Raw genomic sequence first — 16,462 nt, forward strand, 5'->3', positions numbered from 1 at the left:
AATAAATTCTTCTTCATTGTTGGGTTTGTAGGCAGGTTCACCAACGTCAAGGTGCATTACCGCCATCTACCGTGTCTTCTTCTGCAGATATTTCTCGATTGTCCTACTTTTACAGCATAAATTTTGAGGAGTAGAAAACGTGTATTTCCACGGACTGTGTGGCTCAACTGTGGTTAGAGCTCATAATCATGCAACGATAGATTCAAAGAGACAAGACAACCAAGAGAAACAGGTCAGTGCAGTTGTAGTATTCGCCGAAAGCTTTAAGTTATAAAAGTCTGTACAGGCGTTGGTCTGGACAACTAAATCTGAAGAGTCATGATCACGACGGATCTCTTCATAACGTCTTTCTTCCTTCTCCACTGGACAGGAAGTGAATGGGGCCAGTTGTTGTCCTTTCTGGAGTTTGACATCTGTGTGAGAAAAAAAAAAGTGAATGTGTGTATGTTGTCCCTACTTCCCTCCCAACCCCCTCCCCCCCCCCCCCCACACACACACAAACACACTTTTTTGTTTCACTAGTAGCAAACTGTTGAAATGTGCCAATCAGAAACTTGACACTTACTCAATGAAAAGGGTGTGCTATTAAGATTCCCTCCATTTCACGGTCACGCTCATAAGTCCTATACTTGCAACGCGTGGACAATGTCTGCTGCTGTGAGACTTACCAGAAGAATGCTCACCCCAAGGATAACGCTAGGAGCCTTCGTGCTCTTCGTCCTAACATCTCACTGTTCAACAGCAAACGGTACAGTATGAACTCGATGTTGATTATTCTGCATTTTGTGGGGAAAGATTCAAAAAACGAAATCGGGTTGATGACAAATGGATATCTTCTATGAGACCTTTGGTTTAATTTGTATTTAGGATGCTAAAAACTGCACTGACTGACGGGTTTGTTTCAAGGAGGCTGTGAATGCAACTCTAGTCTGTTAAAGTTGAACAGGAAGCATGTTATTAAAGAGAGAAGCTTCAATATGTATCTTTCTGTTTTCAGAAATTCTTTAAGATTTATTACAAGGCAAGTTTGAAATACAAATAGCATATAAGCCTATGCAGGTGATGCATGCTGGTCCAAATATGATGGTGTGGAGCATAATTTTAACTGATTTTATTCAACTTTATAAGTGTATACTCTCCACAGATGCCCCATTCACCCTCACCAACAAGGCCACTGGGTTTTGCCTGTTGAAAAAATTTACCCGTTGCCTTGATGTCCGCTGGACGACCGGTAATCGGCTTTTCGCTCCCACGACCAAAAAGTGCCTGGGAGCGCAGGGTAAAAGTGTGGGGAGCGAAGTGAGCCTCTACGACTGTGACGACAAAACCGACCTCCAGAAGTGGGAATGCAAGAATAACACAATGATCGCCCTGAAAGGCAAAGAGCTCTACATTGAAGTCAAAGCCGACGAATCCATTGCTCTCTCCAAAACGGTTGGGCCTAATAACCTCTTCACAATCCAGGGGACATCCAGTGGTGCCTGCTCAAGAACATACAGAGGTATAGTATGGAAACCACTGCTTTGGAGGGAACTAGTATTGTATAGCCATGACAGTGAAGACCACGGTCTAAATTTTCTCATATGATTCTGTTTGGCTGCAATAGGCCCCCATGGGCAGATTATTACTGGACTTATCAAATAACTAATCACAACACGTATTGATTCATACAGAACTGTTTAGATTTAATCAAGCACAACAATTTATCAAGATTCTTGACATTAAACTTTGTCTGTGGATGTCTCGAGTAAATAAATAGTGAATGCAACAAGCAAATGAGTTAAGTATGTCCTCAAATAATGGCTTAACAATACACCCATGCTGAAACATTTGTGCAATTGAAGCAGATGTTATTTGACCAAACTCAAATTTTTATCTTTTAGAACTTTATTCACTTGAAGGAAATGCGTTTGGCAAAGTCTGCATGTTTCCCTTCCTGTACAAGGACCGGTGGTTTGGGGAGTGCACCACGTACGACTCCTCAACAATGCGACTTTGGTGTTCAGTTGAAACTAAATATGAACATGAGCAGTGGGGATACTGCCCGACTTCCGGTGAGTACTGTTTTCAGGACCCAAATCTTGCGACAGTGAGTAGGAAGGAATGAATGAATCTTGTATATGTAAGCAATACATGCATCTTTAGGAAGACTATTCTTAACTCACCACTTTGTTAGACCCCTAACCCAATTCTACATAAATGTTTTGGTTGCTTTTGGATGATTCATTTAAATGTTAGACTAACTATAGCTTGTTGTTTGCCATATTTCTGTATCAATCCTCAGTCAAGGACAACTGGGCGAAAAACCTGGTAACAGGATCATATTACCAGCTCAACACTCAGTCAGCTCTAACATGGCCGCAGGCTCAGGTCAGCTGCAAACAACAGGGCGCCACCCTGGTTAGTGTCTCAGATCCCAATGAACAGGCTTTTATCTCAGGTAAGGTGCCACCCGGTGGATTTTGACTGTTACTGAAACAGATATTAAGGGGTTTGTTTGCTTACACGCAAACCAGCTATTCTGTTGTAAATTGAAATGTTCTGTTAAATTAAAGAACCCTTAATCATTACATTGTGTTGGAAACACTTTACCCTTTACTTAAATTGAGAGAACATCATTAAAAGAAAAAACACAAATGTTAAAGTTTTTGTTCCGTTCGTTTCCTGCACTGACACAAAGATCACGTTTCTTGATTTCTAAAGCCTGAAACAAATAAAATGATATTATTCAACCCGATAAAAGAGACACGGTTCGCAGGCTTGTGATCGTTTGACTTTTTTTTCTGCCTTTTTGTGGATTTGTTATTACGCATCAAAAAGCGGAACCGTGTGAAAAAGAGGAACAATTTCTTTACCCTGTCTATTTCCTTTCCGTCGTCCCTCTCTACCACACACAGCACTGGTAGGATCTGGGAAATATAAACTCTGGATCGGGGTGGTTCTGGACCCAGAGCACGGCTGGCAGTGGTCCAATGGGAAGCCTTTCCGCTACTTGAGATGGAGTGAAGGTAAGTCTTGCATGAAATCAGTTATCTAATAACATATTTCAGTGAGGATAAAAGCAAAGCATCAGTGATGCGATATAATGTATCTGAATGTCCACTACTTTGCAGAAGCAACCTCATGTTAAACCATCATTTCTTTTTTTCCTTCTGAAGGAAACCCACTTCATAATCCAGGACACAACTGTGGATTTCTTGAAACTGTCGGGCAGCACTTGTGGCAAAGTTCATCCTGTGTGAAGAGACTGGGCTATGTCTGCTACAAAGACATGGTCCCACCCACTCCCCCCCAAAGTACACAAGAATATTCATCCCTCCTCTCGCTACTGGCATTTTGTTGTAATACACCCACAGTACAAGATCAGTCATTCAATCCCTCATATTTGTATTCTATCTATGTTCTTTTTTATCATCAGTTGAGCAAGGATTTTGTGCAAGCCCATGGATTCCCTACAGTGGTCACTGCTTCCTCCTTCAGCGCTCTTTACAAACGTGGTCAGATGCACAGAGAGAGTGCCGCAAAGAGCGAGGAGACTTGGTCGGCATCCGCAACGTGGAGGACCAAAGCTTTGTCATCTCTCAACTTGGATTTGGTAAGTGAGGAGGCCACGGGTATGAAGACAGTCCAATGTTCTCAAACAATCAAGATTGTGCGAGTCTATTTTTTGCTGTGGGATGATTTAAACAAATAATAATCAAATACGTGGCACCCCCCCTCTCTTCATCTCATGGGCCCACCACCTGTGGGAAGACCCGTTGGGGTCTGGTGCGCAGCCACATGGGTGGCAGCGAAGGTCAGGGGTCTCGACGGACCAGACCCGGGCGACAGAAGCTGGCTCTGGGGACGTGGAACGTCACCTCGCTGTGGGGAAAGGAACCGGAGCTTGTGAAGGAGGTGGAGCGCTACCAGTTACATCTGGTGGGGCTTACCTCCACGCACAGTCTCGGCTCTGGTACCGTACTCCTGGATAAGGGTTGGACTCTATTCTTCTCCGGAGTTGCCAAGGGCGTGAGGCGCCGGGCGGGTGTGGGGATACTCATAAATCCCCGGCTGAGCGCCGCGGTGTTGGAGTTTATCCCGGTAGACGAGAGGGTCGCCTCCCTGCGCCTAAGGGTTGTAGGGGGGAAAACTCTGACTGTTGTTTGTGCGTATGCACCAAACAGCAACGATGGAGATACCTGGAGAGGCGTGGTGGGGAGGAACGGCCTCCCTGATCTGAACCCGAGCGGTCGTTTGTTATTGGACTTCTGTGCTAGTCATGGATTATCCATAACAAACACCATGTTCGAACATAAGGGTGCTCATAAGTGTACCTGGTACCAGAGTACCCTAGGCCGAAGATCAATGATCGATTTTGTGATCGTGTCATCTGATCTGAGGCCGCATGTTTTGGACACTCGGGTAAAGAGAGGGGCGGGACTGTCAACCGACCACCATCTGGTTGTGAGTTGGATCAGGGAATGGGGGAAATTTCCGGATAGACCTGGTAAGCCCAAATGAGTAGTGCGGGTGAACTGGGAACGTCTGGAGGAGGCCCCCTTCCTAGGTATCTTCAACTCACACCTCCGGCGGAGTTTTTCTGGCATTCCTGTGGAGGTTGGGGACATTGAGCCGGAGTGGGCAGTGTTCAAAGCCTCCATTGCTGAAGCTGCGGCGGCTAGCTGTGGCCTCAGGGTCTTAGGTTCCTCAAGGGGCGGTAACCCTCGGACACCGTGGTGGACACCGGTGGTCAGGGAAGCCGTCCGATTGAAGAAGGAGGCCTTCCGGGATATGATATCCTGGAGGACTCCTGACTCGGTTGCAGGGTACCGACAGGCCCGAAGGGCTGCAGCTGCTGCCGTGTCGGAGGCTAAGCAGCGGGTGTGGGAGAAGTTCGGAGAGGTCATGGAGAAGGACTTTCGGTCGGCACCAAAGGGTTTCTGGAAGACTATCCGGCACCTCAGGAGGGGGAAACGGGGAACCATCCAAGCTGTGTACAGTAAGGATGGGACTCTGTTGACCTCAACTGAGGAGGTCGTCGGACGTTGGAAGGAACACTTTGAGGAACTCCTGAATCCGAATAACACGCCCTCTATGTTGGAGGCAGAGCTCGAGGTTGATGGTGTTTCGTCGTCAATTTCCCTGGTGGAGGTCACTGAGGTAGTCAAACATCTCCGCAGTGGCAAAGCCCCAGGGATTGATGAGATCCGGCCAGAAATGCTAAAGGCTCTGGGTGTTGAGGGGCTGTCATGGTTGACACGCCTATTCAACATCGCGTGGGAGTCGGGTACAGTGCCAAAGGAGTGGCAAACCGGGGTGGTGGTTCCCCTGTTCAAAAAGGGGGACCAGAGAGTGTGTACCAATTATCGGGGTATCACACTTCTCAGCCTCCCTGGTAAAGTCTACTCCAAGGTGCTGGAAAGGAGGGTTCGGCCGATCGTCGAACCTCAGATTGAAGAGGAACAATGCGGTTTTCGCCCCGGACGTGGAACTACGGACCAGCTCTTCACTCTCGCAAGGATCCTGGAGGGGGCCTGGGAGTATGCCCATCCGGTCCACTTGTGTTTTGTGGATCTGGAGAAGGCGTATGACCCGGTCCCCCGGGAGAATCTGTGGGAGGTGCTGCGGGAGTATGGGGTAAGGGGGTCTCTCCTCAGGGCCATCCAATCTCTGTACTCCCAAAGCGAGAGCTGTGTTCGGGTCCTCGGCAGCCAGTCAGTTTCGTTCTCAGTGGGTGCTGGTCTCCGCCAGGGCTGCGCCTTGTCACCAATCCTGTTTGTGATATACATGGACAGGATATCGAGGCGTAGTCGTGGTGGGGAGGGGTTGCAGTTCGGTGGTCTGAGGATCTCGTCACTGCTTTTTGCGGATGATGTGGTCCTCATTGGATCATCGGCTTGTGACCTTCAGCACTCACTGGATTGGCTGGCGGCCGAGTGTGAAGCGGCTGGGATGAGGATCAGCACCGCTAAATCTGAGGCCATGACTCTTAGCAGGAAACCGATGGATTGCTTACTCCGGGTAGGAAATGAGTCCTTAGCCCAAGTGAAGGAGTTCAAGTACCTCGGGGTCTTGTTCGCGAGTGAGGGTACTATGGAGCGTGAGATTGGCCGGAGAATCGGAGCATCGGGGGCGGTATTGCGTTCGCTTTACCGCACCGTTGTAACGAAAAGAGAGCTGAGCCGCAAGGCAAAGCTCTCGATCTACCGGTCGATCTTCGTTCCTATCCTCACCTATGGTCATGAGGGCTGGGTGATGACCGAAAGGACGAGATCGCGGGTACAAGCGGCCGAGATGAGTTTTCTCAGAAGGGTGGCTGGCGTCTCCCTCAGGGATAGGGTGAGAAGCTCAGTCATCCGTGAGGGACTCGGATCAGAGCCGCTGCTCCTTTACTTAGAAAGGAGTCAGCTGAGGTGGTTCGGGCATCTGGTATGGATGCCCACTGGGCGCCTCCCTTGGGAGGTGTTTCAGGCACGTCCAGTGGGGAGGAGACCTCGGGGAAGACCCAGGACTAGGTGGAGAGATTATATCTCAACACTGGCCTGGGAACGCCTCGGGATCCCCCCGTCAGAGCTGGTCAATGTGGCCCGGGAAAGGGAAGTCTGGGGCCCCCTGCTTGAGCTGCTCCCCCCGCGACCCGACCCCGGATAAGCGGATGACGATGAGATAATCAAATACGATGTAAAAAGCATATACAACTCTTTGATGTCCATGTCTATAGCATCCGACGACGAGCTTTGGATTGGACTGAATGACAGGACGACAGAGGGGCTGTTTGACTGGAGCGACCACTCTGCAGTCAGCTTTACCAGCTGGGAGTATGGGAAACCGATGTCTACTGAGACAGAGGACTGTGTTCTCATCAGGGGGGAGGTAAAAAGCATTATGTGGGTATAATGGCGCATATAAATCCTTGTATTCATAAATGTGCGCATGAACACATCATACATGGGGGACGTGTCAGCTCACATCATAATTCGTACTTATTCGGTTTGCACCGACAAAATCTAAACATTTATGTATGAGGCTTAAACGTGTGTAGATTATCTACCCAGTAAATCTAAAAAGTATTTATGTTTTAGTGGTGCTTTCTTCTTTCAGAATGGGAACTGGGCCGATCGCTCGTGTGATGAGAAACACGGCTTCATCTGTATGAAGCAGAGTGAAACTGAGCCCACTGGAAAAGAAGTAGATCTGGACATAGGCTGCAAAGCGGTGAGTGAAGATTACATGCTATATGAAAAAGCATGTGGCTAAAGAGGGTGTGTGTTTAAGACTCAAACTGAAATGTAAAAAGTAACTGGTTGATTCAGTCATCATCTGTAAATTCTGCATATATATAGTATGCATCTCCAGATAATATAGATTTATCTTTGAACAACTTTAGAATTGTATTTAAACACCTGGGTTGCAGATCCAGGTATTTAACAACAGAATGGATATTCAGTCCTTCAACACAGTTTGATCCAAGCTCGATTTCCAACAGGGTTGGAAAAGACATGGTTCCTACTGCTACTTTGTCGGAGCTGAGACCAAGACCTTTGATGAAGCTAAAGATGGCTGCAAGAGCTCAGGCTCCTACTTAGCTGATGTTTCAAATGGGTAGGACATTTTCTTCATGTGATGCTAGTGCAATCAAGTGTTTGCTTCATAATATTCAATAAACGTGTAAATATTTCCAGGGTGGATAATGCCTTCCTTGTGAGCTTGGTGGGGTTGAGACCAGAGAAATACTTCTGGCTTGGGCTCTCGAACCAGAAGGACCTTGATGAGTTTGTGTGGACCAACAGAGACTCTGTGTTGTTTACACACTGGAACGCCGAGATGCCAGGTATGAACAAATATGAAACCCATCTTAAGTCAGTAGAGATGAACGGCAAACGCCATCATTTACATTAGATCATTTTTCGTTCAAACACTCAAGGTTACCGACAGGGTTGTGTTGCAATGACAACTGGGATTTTGGCTGGACTCTGGGATCTGCTGCCCTGCACCAACCAGGAAAAATACATCTGCAAACACCTGGCCGAGGGGGCAGTTGTAACCGCCCCACCTCCCACTCAAACTGCTCTTCAGTGTGCTGAAGGTTGGACACGAGTGGGCACAAGAAACGTCTGCGCTAAGGTACATCAACAGCTAAATACAAAAGTCAGGCTACGGTAGACAAGTGAAATGATGATTCAACGATTATAAATCTTCCCACGATACTACTGTCCTTATCTGGCCGACTTAATTTCAAACCTACACCTCTTGTCTTGAAGTTTTTTACAGGGCCCCGGGCACTTGAGAAGACATGGTTTGAGGCCAAGGATTACTGTCGGGCCATTGGAGGAGATCTGCTCAGCATCCACAGCACAGCGGAGCTACTAGTGGCACGGTATGAGTCGACTAAATACAATTCGAACCCGATGATGAACACAACCCTGATATCCAAAGTATTATTTCAGCAGTGAATGTCACCCTTTGTGAAATGTTAGATGGTCAGATTATTGATGTGTGTTTTTTCAATCGTACTGTAGCCATGGAAAGGCCTGGATTGGGCTTCATGTTCCTGATACAAGCACCGGTTATACATGGAGCGATGGATCTCCGGTTAGTTGTGTTTTATACGTTTAAAACTAATTTCATAACTCAAACATATCTCAGCATTTTTTCTGTACATGTATTTTATTCTTATTTACTATGAGCATATTATTTTTTGTTTTGTTTTGTTCACAGTTAAACTTCCAGCACTGGCAGGAAGGAGAGCCTAACAACTTTAATAATGCAGAATCATGTGCTGTATTCGTTATTAAACACCGGGATGAGTCCGGGTCCTGGAATGATGTGAACTGTGAGAGTTACAATGACTGGCTGTGCCAGATCCGCGCAGGTACAGTTGAGAAAGAATATGAACTAAATGCTTATAGTTCGTCTCTTCTGAAGAGAAATTAATCGTAAACTTTGTGCCTTCGCCCATTCTATAAGCTTCCCCCATGTTACATATTTCATGAACTCAAACATGTTAAAGAAAGGAATCAACAACCCCAAAAATAAACATACAATTAACCTAATACCTCTCTGACAGTGTCGTTCAAAAGTAAACATTATATTTGTAAAAAAAAGAATTTATGGCAGAGCTGTTTGGAATGCAGACATTTTTTACTATTGCTATACTAAACCAGATCAAAGCATGGGGAACCAAACTGCTAATGATGCTATCATGAGCTCCATTCCCCCACAGTGCTAGATCACACAGCAAGTGTCATATTGAATATTAATAAGTGCTGTAGTAGTAGGAATGTTTGCTTTGTTAGCTTTGTTTTAGCTTCATTGTGATTGACATTGACAGCTGTTTGTGTCTGTGCAGGAGTGACTCCAAAACCCCCTCCGAACGCCACCACAGTGGGTAAGTTGACATCGTAAAGCCACAGACACACAAAACATCTCGCATGAACACCTTTAAAGTAATTCTGGCTAGTAGCACAACATTTCCTACAGTTGACTCTAGGTGTTAGTAGGGTCTATATATTCTTTCATAAAACCTTTTTAGATATAGATTACTTAAAGCGATACTGTACGTGGCTTGCATTTTGAATTGCTGCAATGTTTCCTGTTAATAGCAGGCGATTCAAAAAATGTCTGTCTCTATTTTTTAATAATATTACAAATTAGCATTTTTATGTTGTCTACACTCAGTAGGAGGCCAAAGTTCAATGTTTCTTGCAGATTACAACACCACTTCAGATGGATGGCTTTTGTGGAGAGGGAGTCAGTATTTCCTCAACAGATTGTCAATGCCCATGGAAGAGGCTCGTCACTACTGTAAGCAGAGGCATGGCGACTTGGTATCTATCAGCACTAGAGAGGAAAACATCTTCTTATGGAAACAGGTCAGTATTTTGTCTGTTTGGTAAACAACACTCAAATTTGGCATTTTAATAACAAGATTTTTTTCATTTATTAAAGCTTCTGTGTGTTTCTGTGTGTGCTTTCACAGATATCCAGAGGCTATTTGCAATGTTATATTGGTATGTCTGTGGATCTTGACGGGTCATTTTGGTGAGTATTAATGAACCAAGACAAAACTCTTGGGCCTCCATGTAATTTTCAAGGATTAAAGTCACAGTAACATTAAAGCATGTGCATCCGTAGCTTCAGGTGACGTGATATTTACATGAATGGGGTTTATGGATTAAAAAGGATCTGGTGTCAGGTGATTGTTTACATGAGTACAGAACACATTTTTGTGTGTGCTTAAAGGTGGATGGATGGCACTTCCCTGTCAGTGCAACAATGGGATGAAAATCAACCTACTGCTGATGCCTTTGATGAGAACTGTGTATCCATGACTTATTATATGGGTGAGTACACCAAAACAGCTTCAGAGCAAATAACAAATAAAAGGAAGTTAAATTTAAGGTGTCATTGTATATGATGAAATAAATAAATGACGAGTAAAATGTTACTGGTGAAATGTGTTTCATTGTATCTCTGCTGTGCTCACAGGTTTCTGGCGTTCCATCAATTGTGGCCAAGAGCACATGTCCATTTGTAAACGAGGAGGCTCAGCACCTGCCAACACTACCGTGGCCCCCACGGTTCCTCCTGTAGGCGGCTGCCCCATTAGGTGGACTAAATTTGACTCGAAGGTTGGAATTCACTGTCAGACTTAATAGAGTTTGTTTGTGGGAAAGAAAGTGCAGACGCTTAATCAAAAAAATCATAGCGCTTGGTTGTAGAGGGACAAAAATGTCTTCATTTGCTGTCTGCAGTGTTATAGCATCAATAGCCGGAGCATCAACTGGGAAGAAGCAAGAAAACACTGCATAAACATTGGAGGAAATTTGGTCTCTATTCCTACGAGACGTGTGCAAGGTTTGGTCCATTTCTGTTTATGTATTTGTGATGATCACAATCATATACAATCAAGTGTTAAATATAGTGTGAAAGTTCATTCTCGACCTTTGGGAAACAACTGAGAAATATAACTCATTTGGGGGGGGGGGTCTATGCTAGAAAAAGGATCCTGAGTTATGCTGTTAATTAATCATATTCCTGCAAAAACAATGTATTTTACCCTTCTATTAGGTGTGCTAACCCTAACAGAATTTTCAGCTAACCCTAACCTGGCATCTAACTCTGACTGGAAAACAGATACCTTACCTAACTCCTATCTTTGAAATCTTTCAGCATTTCTTATCACTACAATGGTTACAGTAGGATCTGCAGATCTGTGGATAGGTTTGAATAGTAAAAGACAGGAGGGATTTTACTGGACGGATGGAAAGCCAAGGCGATACACCAACTGGGGATATGGTGTAAGTATATGTAAAACTGTCATGTACATTATCAATCAATCAAATTTTATTTGCATAGCCCATATTCACAAATTACAATTCGTCTCATAGGGCTTTAACAGGGTGTGACATCCTCTGTCCTTAACCCTCGGCAAGAGTGAGGAAAAACTACTAAAAACCCTTTTAACAGGGTAAAAATACATAGAAACCCTGGAGGGACCCCTCACATGGGATCTCTCCTGGGACATTACCAACTATAAATCCTATGTCTCTCTTAACTACAGTGGCTTAACTTCTCATGTTGCTGCAATGATAAAGAAATGGGCATCAGTGTTTGTCACTGCATCATTACAGTTTGGGTGTGTGTTTAAGGTGAACAATCAAAACAAGAAGCCCATTTCTAAACAGAGATGGCATTGAAACACTAATTTTCAGTTTAGTATTGATGTACTTGAGAAATTAAGTATTTTTAACAGCATATTCATTTAAAAAAATGTCTCCTGTAGAAATATTTACGTCGTCGTGGGTTCTTTCATCAACATTGGCTTGAGGTAACATTTCAAGGACCAAAAAACACTAATTTAAAAGGTTCATGTTGGAGTGAAATAAAACTGAAATTGTTTAAACTCATCTGTACTCTACCAGGAAAACTGCGTTGTGATGAACAACAATCCTTCCATTGGCACAGGGAAATGGTTGATTAAGTCTTGCAATAACTCCAATGGTTTTGTCTGTCATCGAAATCTTGGTGAGTTCATCCAGTCTGTGTTTTGAAAGTGACGATGTCCTAAAAGCTGATCATGCAACATTTTGTTTTAGAATAGTATATTACATTGAGGCCCCAAGTGCAAATGCTATACAGACCCTTTCGTCCCCAAAAGTCAAGGTTTACTTTAGTTGCAGCCCATGTATTAAGAGTAAGATTTAGAAACATTATTTTGGTAATTTTTAGCAGTAATATAAAGACTAAAAATGATTATGTGAAAGAATAAGCTAATCATTCAATGTCTTGCTCTCTACAGACCCAAATAGCCCGTCTAAACCAGAACCAGTAGTTCCTAGCATCTACGTAGCTCTGGGAAACAACAGCATTAAGGCTGTGACTCAAAATCTGACCTGGGACGATGCTCAGAGACATTGTGAAGATGATAAAGCCAACCTGGTTAACCTGCGAAATGAATGGACACAGGCCTATGTTGAACTGCTGGCTATGAATCTCAAAGCTCCTCTTTGGATTGGACTGAACAAGCAGCAGGTAAAATACTGCAAATGTCTAAAATGTCTGTACTATTGCACAAAAACTCTCAGTTCCAGTGAAATCATAGCTTAAAAACATCTTCTAGTAATATAACTTGAGCTACATCGCAGATTTGACTAAGCAAGATTTTTGGCTTCATGACAGTCGGCATAAAACCTCCACAAGACATATGACTATTCTGCTACAACAATAATATAAAACTGTCCATATGTTTAACCTGTTGCTAGTGCTTTATAGAAGTGTATTTCAAATGTTGTTGAATGTTAGCAGCATGCTGAATAATGTGATCCGCACTTGCTTTCAGACGGGGGGGTATTTTAGGTATGTTGATGGCTGGCACTTGAACTTCGCCAACTGGGCTGACGAGGAACCAAGAAGGGACCAACCTTGTGTGTACTTGGACTTGGATGGAAAATGGAGGACTGCTTTTTGCAATCGGACCATGAACAGTGTGTGTATTCAGTCTACTGGTACGTGTTGACCAGAAACATTAATTGATACAGTCCACCATTCATTCGAAGACTCAAACTGTGCAGGATTACATTGTAAATTCTGAGTTACAAACAGTACAGGTAAAAATGATGTTTGCTTGTTCACCTATCCCTTAACTGTGACTGTCATGAGGTACTGTAGACATGTTGTTGTATGACAATGATCAATAGTTCAAGTTAGTGAAGTTTTTTATCGAATGTCATCACCATCTCTGTTCCTCACAGATGTGGCACCAACAGAATCAACCAAATTCCCCGGAGTTTGCCCGGAAGAGATTGTACAGTACTACCAGAGCTATTCTTGGCTGCCATTCAGGGGCTACTGTTATTTGTTTATCATGGAGATGATTAAATGGGCAAATGCAGCTAGCAGTTGTGTACGGCATGGTAAGAGACACTCAGTTCAGAGAGAACGTCACTCTCACTAGTATAGACTGAGAAAAAGCTGCAATATTTGCCCATTAATTGCTTGAATCTGTCTCTTTTTTTTGTGAAGGTGGAGTCCTGGCTAGCATTGAAGATCCCTCTGAGCAACAGTTCCTCAAAAGCTACGTGGAAATATTTGTAGACAGCCACAGCTCATTCTGGATCGGCCTGTATAAAACTCATAAAGGTATTAACACTCAGAAAAAGATAATTTCAAACGATTCTAATAGCTCAAATTAGTTTACAAAAAATAAATTAGACAAACCAATCATGAAAAACGTTCTGCTGATCAAAGTGAGCTAAACTAGAAAGACACCAAATTGACTGAATTGTAGCTCAAATACAATATTTTCTAAAATTTAATTTACCTCTTTTATTTGTGTTGCCTTGTGTAGTTAGCAGATACGGCTGCTTAATGATATGGATATGTTTGTGTTGCGCACAGGGACATGGATGTGGTTGGATAAAACCGTCTTGGACTACACCAACTGGGCTGAAGCTGAGCCCGATTCGGACTTTGGAAGTATCAGAACCTCAGATGGGACTTGGCGATCAGGGGGTACCAAATGGGATGAGCGACCATACATCTGTAAAACTCGTAAAGGTATGATCATCACACCCACGCAGTTTAAAAGAATATATTTTAATAATTACATTACATAGGCCAATGCAGTAACACAAAACAATAGAAAACACTAGCAAAAAGCTAATAAAAAACACATTTTAGATCTTAGGAGATATTTGCTTTTTAGCCGATATCGGAGGATATTGCTTTCTAAGCACAGTGGATGTGTCAAGGTTACCCCTGAATTTATAGGTGCAGAGCCTCACTACTTTGCCCATCATCATGGAAAAAATCGACCTGGATGCAGGGGTGGAATAGATTAAAATTGCAAATATTCCGTGAGAGATTCATTATGTAACCATTCCTATCCTCTTCCCCGTCAGTGATGCCCACTGATCCAGGCACAAAACCTGGTAAGTAACACATGTTTCCCCTTAATTTGTGTAGTGAGATCAATTCAAAGTAACATTTTGTCTTGGAATGTTCGGACTGATCACTTTGGACTGAATCTGTGCAGAACAACACGAAGGTCCGGATCCTCGCAGCCGTGTCCACACAAGCTTGATTGTGGTGCTGATCATTGCCATCGCGTCTTCACTGATGGCCGTTGGATTTTTCATCTACAAGAAGTCCCCCGGTTCGTTACCCACCTTTGACAATCCACTGTACTTCAACCGGGAACGATCTCAGCCCGATGTGGTGGACACCAATAAACTGATAGAGAAAGCAGAGGAGGAAACCCCTGAGCCTATTATAGCTCTGTGATTTATCAAGTAGCATAATCTAGTGGGACATACACTGTACTGTATATCCCCGACTGATGTATTACACATTGATGCTTCTTTTATGTTTCGCTATAATTTCTTTTTTTTTACTATATACGGTCTATATTCAGTTATTTAACAGTTTGTCACTAAATGTGAGTTTCAGCTGAGTTGACGATGTCTAACCTCATGGAATAGAATTTAGGCTCTAGGATGTCTCATTGGGAATAATTTGTATTTTACTTTTTCTTTTTTGATGTATGACTGAATGTATAGGAATGTCACGTTATGCTTATGCCCACTAGATGCTGGTCATTGCTTTTAATTTGAAATCTCTAAGCCTGTCCCTGTAAAAATGATCATTAAACTTGGCAAAAACAATCAATCTTCACTTGTTGCGTTATTTCTTATCAGGTAACCAATGATTTCACTTTGGCTAATGGTTACTGACTGGTAGTTACTAGCATTTCATTAAAACCTCCGCTAGCTCAGGTGTACAGATACAACTCAATGACATTAACCATTAACCAAATCTGACTCACGTTATTTAAAGTCAAAGTTTATCCTCTCCTTCCTCCATTTGGCCTCGATGTCATAGAAGCTCCTGGTGTAATTCAAGCTGTGTTGTTGACAAATCTCCTGTCAGACTCCATCATTAGCATCACAGCAAGCTAAGCTAATGTTAACTCATCTGGTAATTTAGCCCAATGTGAGTTGTTAACTTTCTAAACTTTGTTGTGAGGCCCATCGAAGAATTTAGAGTTTAGGTTTAAGTCTAGGTTTAGGTTTAGGTTTAGGTTTAAGTTTAGGTTTAGGTTTAGGTTTAGGTTTAGGTTTAGGTAACCTGCGTTTCCTTCGGCCATCGACAGTCGTTGGTAAAGGTGCAGTATCGCTTTTGTCCACACAGGCTGGCTGCAGGCGGTAATTACCCCGGGGGCGCTGTTTCACCCGTTTACATGAAAGGGCAGTTATATTGTTTTCCGTCCTTGGTTTGTTTTATGATTATTATTATAATACAACATTTGTGGTGTGAATAGTAAAAATCAAGGCAGGTGCTGTTATCGTCAAATACATGTCATTATGGTCTGAATAATAAGTGAAATAGGTGCAATTATCCTCAAATCATTTAACACATTGTCTTTTAATACTTATTTATTTTTCTAACTCTGTCAAGCAGCCGTGGGTCTGTTGGCAGGTGCGACGTAAATCCAACCTATTATTATTATTATTTGTCAAAATGTGTGATCTGAATACTGATGACTGTGGCAGGTGCTTTTATCTTAAAATAAAATAAAACTTAACACATTCTTCGTTTAACATATTTAATGATTTGCACCAACAGAATGCATATTTGTTAAAATCAAGGTCTGAATGCCGTACAAAACACACAAACAAACAAACAGAACACAAATATTGTACTGAAATGAACTCAAGTTGAGACCAGACAGTGCAGCCAGCTCTCTGCTTCTCCCTATATTTACCTAACAAGGCAATAATGAAGTATGTACAAATGCATAGAGATTGAATTCAAGCACTATATTTTATCACAATTAGATGCATAGAGGATCCAGCATATAACACAGGTCAGTGTCACCAAAAGATTATTCATGCTTCCAGACACAGAAAATGCAACTCAATAAATATGATCGAACACCAGTTTTAAAAAGTAGGAAGCAAAGAATGACTTCCCTTTGGAA

The 16,462-nt window shown here is 43.1% G+C and overlaps 1 protein-coding gene across 2 annotated transcripts; it reads left to right on the forward strand.

Moving 5' to 3' along the window:
* The first annotated feature begins 541 nt into the window (after positions 1-541).
* On the forward strand, positions 542-15,150 carry LOC128454169 (macrophage mannose receptor 1). Of its 2 annotated transcripts, XM_053437447.1 has the most exons (31): positions 542-748; positions 1,145-1,501; positions 1,884-2,054; positions 2,285-2,440; positions 2,898-3,008; positions 3,159-3,296; positions 3,419-3,595; positions 6,704-6,855; positions 7,084-7,197; positions 7,469-7,584; positions 7,665-7,813; positions 7,907-8,106; positions 8,244-8,359; positions 8,502-8,574; positions 8,701-8,854; positions 9,332-9,370; positions 9,691-9,854; positions 9,962-10,023; positions 10,225-10,325; positions 10,471-10,613; positions 10,737-10,839; positions 11,155-11,282; positions 11,768-11,812; positions 11,907-12,009; positions 12,284-12,516; positions 12,824-12,989; positions 13,236-13,397; positions 13,507-13,623; positions 13,882-14,040; positions 14,385-14,414; positions 14,519-15,150. In XM_053437447.1, the coding sequence occupies exons 1-31, from the start codon at positions 646-648 to the stop codon at positions 14,764-14,766; spliced, it is 4,290 nt and encodes a 1,429-aa protein (XP_053293422.1). In that variant the 5' UTR covers positions 542-645; the 3' UTR covers positions 14,767-15,150. The 2 variants fall into 2 exon arrangements, with proteins under 2 accessions (XP_053293422.1, XP_053293423.1); XM_053437448.1 differs by lacking the exons at positions 13,882-14,040; positions 14,385-14,414; positions 14,519-15,150 and having other exon boundaries at positions 12,824-12,970.
* The last annotated feature ends 1,312 nt before the right edge of the window (positions 15,151-16,462 follow it).

The sequence above is a fragment of the Pleuronectes platessa genome, chromosome 13, assembly GCF_947347685.1.
Source record: "Pleuronectes platessa chromosome 13, fPlePla1.1, whole genome shotgun sequence".
NCBI lineage: Eukaryota > Metazoa > Chordata > Actinopteri > Pleuronectiformes > Pleuronectidae > Pleuronectes > Pleuronectes platessa.